Source organism: Amblyomma maculatum, chromosome 1, assembly GCF_055883805.1.
Source record: "Amblyomma maculatum isolate TAMU_Amacu chromosome 1, ASM5588380v1, whole genome shotgun sequence".
Taxonomy (NCBI): Eukaryota; Metazoa; Arthropoda; class Arachnida; order Ixodida; family Ixodidae; genus Amblyomma; species Amblyomma maculatum.
In genome coordinates, this window is record NC_139344.1 from 105089118 (window position 1) to 105097452 (window position 8335).

Below are 8335 nucleotides of genomic sequence, written 5' to 3' on the forward strand. Positions count from 1 at the left end.
GATTCACATGAACTGTTTCGCGTCCACGGCGACGCAAGTCCTCAGAGGGCGTAACAGGCTCAACTACGTAGTTGACAGATGTTTTTGAAGGACTCGGTATGGACCGTGATACCGAGCAAGAAGCTTCTTTGAAAGGCCGGTGGTTGTGGTAGGAACCCAGAGCCAGACCAGGGAGTTGGGTGCATATGAAGGCGCCTCGCCAGTGTCACAATGGTGTTTTTGTTGCCACTGGTTTTCTTTTGTAAGTGTACGAGCGAGCTGACGGCATTCTTCTGCGTACTGGGCGGCGTCCGAGAGTGGCGTCGATTCAAAAACATCAGAGCGGTAGGGAAAAAGCGCGTCCATTGTGCAGGTTGGCTCGCGTCCGTATAGAAGGAAGAAGGGAGAGAATCCAGTGGTTGTCTGTATCGCAGTGTTGTACGCGTAGGTTACGAAGGGAAGAACCTGGTCCCAGTTGGAATGAGCGTCGTTGACGTACATGGCCAGCATGTCACTCAGAGTACGGTTGAAGCGTTCCGTCAGGCCATTCGTCTGAGGGTGGTAAGAAGTAGCGGTGCGATGAATGATGCGGCATTTTTTCAGTAGGGCCTCAAGAGCGTCGGACAAGAAAACGCGTCCGCGGTCACTGAGCAGTTCCTTCGGAGTCCCGTGGTGAAGAACCAAGTTGTTGAGAAGGAACAAAGCAACGTCTCTTGCAGTAGCAGAGGGTAACGGTGATGTTTCAGTGTAACGAGTAAGATGGTCTACTTCCAGTGGTTTCCAGCGAAAGTAATAGGAAGAGGGCCATAGAGATCTATGCCAACGCGGTCAAACGGACGAGCAGGACAGGGTAACGGCTGCAACGAAACAGGGGACTTCTGAGGAGTTTTTCGGCATTGATAAGATTCGCAAGAGCGCACGAAATGTCGCACAAAGCGGTACATTCCACGCCAGTAAAATCGCAGACGTAGGCGCATGTAGGTTTTCAATACGCCACCGTGAGCACATTGTGAGTCACCATGGTACGCAGCACAAATGTCGGCACGGAGATGATGCGGGATGACTAGAAGCCACTTCCGTCCATCAAGCAAATAATTGCGGCTATAGAGAAGACCGTCACGAATGGAGAAGTGGTGGGCTTGCCGGTCGAGTGCTTTGGGTGAATGACCGGGAGTAGGACTTGAGAGAAAATCCAAAAGGGCATTGATCCAGGGGTCATTCCGCTGCTCGGTAGCCATGTCGATAGTGGCAAGAGTCGACAAATCGTAAGCACAGACGTGGTCAGACGAGGTATCACTTGGCAACGGCAAGCGGGAAAGAGCATCCGCGTCCGTATGCTTCAGACCTGATCGATAAATGACATGGATGTCATACTCCTGGAGGCGGAGAGCCCAGCGAGCAAGGCGACCGGATGGGTCTTTCAGAGAGGCCAGCCAGCACAAAGCGTGGTGATCGGTCACAACATAAAACGGTCGGCCATACAAATAGGGACGAAATTTTCCGATGGTCCAAATAATGGCCAAACATTCCCTTTCTGTGACTGAATAATTGGACTCTGCTTTCGTCAATGTTCGGCTGGCGTATGCCACAACATACTCGCTGTAACCAGGCTTACGTTGTGTAAGGACGGCACCAAGCCCGATACCGCTGGCATCAGTGTGGATCTCCGTAGGCGCAGTCGGATCAAAATGGCGCAGAATGGGAGGCGAAACCAAAAGGCGGTGTAAAGTGTCGAAGGCTTTATCGCAGGCTGGAGTCCAGGCGGAAAGGTCGGAGTTGCCGGCAAGGAGCCGGGTCAGAGGAGCAATGATAGAGGTGAAGTTCAAGATGAAGCGTCGAAAGTAGGAGCAGAGGCCGATAAAGCTCCGAAGCTGCTTCAGGGAGGCTGGCTTCGGGAACTCTGCAACTGCGCGAAGTTTGGTGGGGTCGGGAAGAATGCCGTCCTTAGAGACTATGTGGCCTAAAATTGTGAGTTTTCGAGCGGCAAAGTGGCACTTCTTCAAATTCAACTGAAGCCCAGCGTCGGCGAGACACGTGAGGACATGCTTTAGGCGGAGAAGGTGAGAAGAAAAATCGGTAGAGAAAACTACGATGTCATCTAGATTACAAAGACAGGTCTGCCACTTGAGTCCACGAAGAACAGTGTCCATCAGGCGCTCGAAAGTAGCTGGGGCATTGCAAAGGCCAAAGGGCATAACGTTGAACTCGTATAAGCCATCCGGTGTTATAAAGGCAGTTTTCGAGCGGTCATCATCAGCCATCGGTACCTGCCAGTAGCCGGAGCGCAAATCCAAAGAGGAGAAATACTCGGCTCCCTGTAAACAGTCCAAGGCATTGTCGATTCGCGGCAGAGGATAGACATCTTTGCGCGTGATTTTGTTTAGCCTACGGTAATCGACGCAAAACCGGATGGAACCATCTTTCTTAGTGACCAAAACAACCGGAGAAGCCCATGGACTGTTAGATGGCTGTATGATGCCCCGGCGAAGCATGTGGCCACGTGATCAGCAATGACTTGGTGCTCAGAGGCCGACACGCGATAGGGACGCTGTCGTAAAGGTGCGCTTGTACCAGTGTCGATTGTGTGCGTAACGACAGACGTGCGACCCAGCGCGGTGTGAGGAAGGTCGAAGGCAGAAGTGAAGTTCTGTAGAAGAGAGGCGAGTTGATCGCGTTGTGTGGGTGGAAGATCTGCGTCAATAGCTTGTTGAAGAACATCGGGTGGTGTCGAAGCGGTCGCTATATCGCAAGAGCTGAGAACATTAACGTCTAATAAAGTAGGTGTGGCAGGAAGAGTATTTACAAGCGCAGGATCAAGTTCTTCAATACGACCGAGACACTCGCCGCGTAGCAGGACGGACGGGCACGAAAATGGATTTGAGACGTACATTGCACTAAGGCCATCTTCGAACTTCAGAACAGCAAATGGAAGCAGGAGGCAGGGATGGCGTGAAGCGGCGTCGGAAGGTGTGAAGAAGACAGTCGAAGTAGTAACGCTTTCACAGGAGAGTGGAATGAGGGTAGCAGAAAATGGAGGAATGTCTGTGTCATTGGCGACAAGGAGTTTTGCAGACTGGGTAGGGACATCACACAAGACGGTATCACAAAGAGGTAAAAAGGAAACTTCCGCGCGGGCGCAGTCAATAACGGCACGATGAGTGGAAAGGAAATCGTAGCCCAGGATGATGTCGTGTGAGCAGTGAGACAGTACAATAAACTCGATGGCGTACAAGACGTCTTCGATGAGAACACGGGCCGTGCACACCGCTGAGGGATGAATGCGCTGTGATGAGGCGGTGCGAAGCGAAAAGTCGGAAAGCGCAGTGGTCACCTTGCGAAGACGACGGCAAAGAGCTTCACTGATGACGGATACGGCAGCGCCTGTGTCGACAAGAGTGAGTATTGCGACGCCGTCGACAAACACTCGTATTACGTTAGCGGGAGAACACGGAGGACTTGAACAGTTCGAACCATGCGCAGTTCTTGCCCCGGGAACTGCGACAGCTTTCCCTCAACAGTGCCGATAAAACGTCGTAGCGGAGATGGCGAACGGTGACGAGGGGAAGATGATCGGCGAGTGGTATATGTTTGATTGTCGCGAGATACAAAGTCGGAACCGGGCGGAGTTCTCGGTGAGGGCTGGTCGGTATCGTAAGAGTAGTTCCAAAGGTTAGGGCGAGGAGGTGGAAGGCGTTGGCGGCAAAGGCGTGCGACATGACCCGGCAGCCCACAAGAGTAGCAGATTGGCCGGTTGTGCGCGGTACGCCAAGGGTTCGTAGGGCGTTGGCGTACCCTTGGAATAGGGACATTGAATGCAGACCCAGCCATAGGCGAAGAAGGGTTAGAAGGAGTGCGGCCTGGTAGGAAAGAGGTCCTGATGGCATTAGCGGCCTGGCCGCAACTTGGGCGTACGTTAGTGGTGCCGTTACTTGCGCTGGCACTGGGCTGGTCGGCAGCACTGGGCTGGGTGGGAGCACGGAACTGGGCGGAAGGACATCAGCAATATGGTCTTGCACGGCACGCCGTATGGTAGGGGCCAAAGACGGAGCCATGTCAGGAACAAGGCGGCCAGTATCTTGTAACTGAGGGACCAGTCATAGCTGGCGGGCGACCTCTTCTCGAATGAAGGCTTTGATTTGTTGAATCAAAGGGCTCTCCTCTGATAGAGTAGAACCGCCCAGAGCTAGTGTAGAGATGGTGTCGTCTCTAACACCGGACCGCCGGGTAGAAGCGCGCTTCTTACGAAGCACGTCGTAGCTCTGACAGAGTTTGATTACGTCACTGACCGTGGCAGGATTTTTCACCCATAGCATCTGGTACGCGTCGTCAGATATGCCTTTCATGATGTTTTCTATCTTATCCGCTTCAGACATTAAGGGGTCGACACGCTTGCATAGGTCAACGATGTCTTCTATGTAACTGGTGAACGACTCTTCGGCCTGCTGAGTGCGCTCGCGCAAGCGCTGTTCTGCTCGGAGCTTGCGACTGCAGCGCGGCCGAACACTTCCGCAAAATTCTTCTTAAATGCAGACCAAGATGGCAGGTCTGCCTCATGGTTGCAAAACCAGAGGTTCGCCACGTCAGTCAGGTAAGAGATTACGTTACCTAATTTCGTAGTGTCGTCCCATCGGTTGTAAGTACTGACACGCTCGTACGCCGACAACCAATCGTCGACGTATTGATCGGCCGTGCCACTGAAGAGGCATGGGTCACGCTGCCGTAGAGCCCCAGAACACAGGACCGTGGTTGGGAGGGGCGGCGATGTTGAGGCAGGATCATCCAGCATGGTGGAAGCAGATGGCAATGGCTTCTTAGTTCCAGGGTGGACGGGAACGTACCCAGCAGCACCTACACCAATTGTAGGGGTGTGTTTATTCGGTAAACCCAGATGGATCCAGCCGCTCAGGAGGAACTCGCTGCGGAGCGTCAGGCGTGGCGTATCAGCAAGGTAGCGACCAACTTCTTCGTCCTCGAGTGTGTCAGCACGCGATGCATGGCAGTGGCTATGAAGACGAAGATTACCACACTACAATATATATATATATATATATATATATATATATATATATATATATATATATATATATATATATATATATATATGTTTCGGAACTGCTGCTTTTTACGTGCGCTCTCTCTTGTGACTATAATTTCGGTGCAATTACAATACAAGGCCGGTTACAGCTGTTCCTGTGCAATAAATTGGAAGAAATGACATCGTCATTGGCCGTTGCATATGTATACCAAAAATAAACAAGGATGCCAAAATTCAATAAAGTATTTGCCGTCAAAGTGTTCATTTCATAGCCTTTACGTTTTCATATCAGCGAGCACTGATTCGCTGGTTTCGAAGTGATATATTTCTAAAGTTCATTTAATGTTTTCTGTACTTATAAAATAGAGAGATTCACGGAAGCATTGACATCAGTTATTCCTGCCACAATTTTCGGCACATACATATATTGTAATTGTTCTTTTATAATAAAATGAATATTTTACTTGTCTTGACAGTGCGTAGCGTTCAAGAATTCCTTTGCAGCACCTAACACACAACGGCTATTGGCAATGAAAGTGCTGGTATCAGAGATTTGATCCCTCGACAAATTCTATATGAATTAAGCCACGCTGCAACATGAGCCCCCCCCCCCCCCCCCCCGAACAAAGTTTCTGGCTACACCACTGTTCACCTCGTCCAGCGGTTTTAACGTTAACGCTGCCAACAGGCGGCCGAAGTTTCTCAGCCGACCCGGCTTCGCGCGCGAATATGACCACGTTACTGTTAGAAGCACTCCTTGCACGGGCACGCAGCGCAGTTTGATACACTGAGTGGTCAGCTGAACGGGAGTTCGATATAGACGAACAAACTACCATTTTTCTGCATAGGGTTCTCAACGAAATATTCTGACAGTTTGATATAAGCAATAATATTTAACAGTAGTACCCTGAACACTTTATAAGCCAGCTAGCCAGCTGTCTAGGTAGATTAAAGTGATCTGCTTTCTCAATTCGATAACATCTTACGAAACTCTCTGGAGGACCCACCGAGGACCCACACCTTATGCAGCTCTGTAATCTCGAGTGGTGGGAGGTTGTACGCAACTCTCTTATCTAAGAACGTTGGCCGTACGCGCTTTTCAGTTGTGACCCATGGACACAACATCAAGTTGACCAATTTGTGGAGGTTGTCATGGTCCTGGGGCTCCTGCCCACCTAGTACAACTACTGTACCAACTCCTCTTACCAATGAATGTTTTTCTCTCTCGAGTTCTGTGTTTGCCATACAAATCAAAAGGGTTGGTAGCACTTTGTTTTTATAAATATTTAGGCAATAAAACGCAGGTCAGAAACAACACTGCATGGCGGTGGATTCAGACTAAACGGAAACAATACAAAAACTACGACATCACAAAAGTTCCTTGGCACACAATGATGGCTGTCATGGGTTTCTCTAATGCAAATAGTTTGAGAACTCCTGCTCTAGACCAAATGAGTGTCCACCGTAAGGTGAGGGCTCACTGCATTCATGCGCTGAGCAAGTTCAAAGCATGCAGGGCAAGGATTGGCTGGAAGAGGGAGCCACAAGTGAACTAAATGAGGAAACAAACCACTTTCTAAGTCCTCCAAAATAACTGCAAAGTTTTTCACCGAGAATTTGTTCCATGCGAGGTCCAGCAAGCACAGACTACTATTTGATGCCCTCACAGACCGCCACAGAGTGACAAACAGGTCTGGTCTTAGTTTGCAGTTTGACAAATCCAACACCTGCAAGCGTGGTAACACCAGTTCTGGCAGCACGTCGGAGAAGTTGTTATCTGACAGCATCAGGGAGGTTAGACTTTGCATTTGGCCAATGGCCACAAGGTCCCCTGACTGAAGACCACAGGCGCTGAGGTCCAAGTGAGTCATCTTGGGCGGGCAGCGCGCTATGAGCGCGCCAAGCTGTCCACCGATGCGGCAGCTCTTCAGGCTTAGGCGCTGCAGCAGCGGCATGTTGAGCAAGGAGTCCGAAAGGCAATCACGGAGCCGTGCGTCTATAAAGGAGATGCAGTTAGACGATAAATCTAGTGCTGTGAGCGCGGGGAAGCAGCGCAATCGCTCCAAAATTACCGACAGCCCTAGGTTTTGAACTGAGTTGTAAGCCAAACCGAGGCCGGCCAGTGCGTCTGGGTTAAGCGTTTCAAGGAGTTGCAGCAGCTTGGTTTCTCCGACGCCCTCAACTTGCATGTTAGAAATATCAATCCGCAGCACACACTTGGGTAACTGGTGCTGCAAAACAGACATGAGCACTGTGAACGATCGCTCCCCTACAACAAATATGTCGCATCGCAATGTGCGCGGAGAGCGCCGCGAGTGCTTTCTCAAGGACCTCAGTGACTCTCTCCACGTCTCTATCTCGAGCTTTATGAAAATCAACAGCTCGGGACCAACTTGAAAGCCCGTAGCGTCCAGAAAGTGCAAGTGGTGGTGTTCTCCTCTGAGGGCGAAGTCGACGAATGCTCTCAGGATAGCTGTGGCTGCTGCAATGCGCTCTGGGTGATGGATCAGGGGGCAGGAACCGCCAAGAACATCAGGCAGACTGAGCGAGCGGTCTGGCCATACGGACACCAAAAGTTGCGCAGCTCTGTCACGTCCATCTTGTACGGCTCTGGCGAGGAGGACCCGAATGAAAGCGGCCGGTACGGTATGCAACACACGACGTAGCAAGCGGGCGTCTCTGATGAGCACATTGCAGCATATGTTTCTCAAACTCTGCACCTCGTCGGTGCCGCTTTTACACCAGCAGCGCCCGTATAGCGTCTCGTGTGGCGCTCGGAAGGCCATGGAGTTTCCAATCACAGGCACTGCACTTTGGAAACGGGCACTAAGTTGACGTTTTGGATGCGACTTCAACCTCTACGCAGGCAATGCTACTGAGCATCACTTAATTATAATGTATCAGCATTGCACCTTCAAACCATAGCAAACCTTGCTATATTACCATATACATCGAGTTAAAATACTGGGTACCAATAGTACAGTGGTACAGTTGCTGCAAACCATAGGCCGAAAGACGCACACCATGCGCACACTATTGACATAGTGCCTAGAATATACTAGCTAGTGTGCCGAGGGCGGCCTCGCGTGGCCACCGCGGTGATGCCGAACGTTACTGATGCCTTCCCGCCGCAACCGCGGGGCGGCGCTACCAATAGCTAAGGTGCAAAATTAGGAGCAAAATTTAATAAATAGAATGATGGTTTATTTAACAATTCTAAATCAATAATTAAGATATATGGAGAAAAATGAGCATGATAGCTACTGCTACCACCCCGTTTCAAAGGGGACGCTCCTATATTCCATCCATCCATCCGTGCCA

The 8335-nt window shown here is 50.6% G+C and overlaps 1 protein-coding gene across 1 annotated transcript; it reads right to left on the reverse strand.

Annotated features, from left to right (window-relative positions):
- Nucleotides 1-5761: 5761 nt before the first annotated feature.
- Nucleotides 5762-8061, reverse strand: LOC146203417 (uncharacterized). Its single transcript, XM_084588752.1, has one exon. It carries the CDS (start codon nt 7798-7800, stop codon nt 6457-6459), a length of 1344 nt encoding a protein of 447 aa, XP_084444878.1. The 5' UTR covers nt 7801-8061; the 3' UTR covers nt 5762-6456.
- Nucleotides 8062-8335: the final 274 nt, after the last annotated feature.

What these genes read in the sequence shown, in the direction of transcription:
- LOC146203417 (XM_084588752.1), bottom strand. Translation starts at nt 7,800, where the DNA reads ATGGCCTTCCGAGCGCCACACGAGACGCTATACGGGCGCTGCTGGTGT.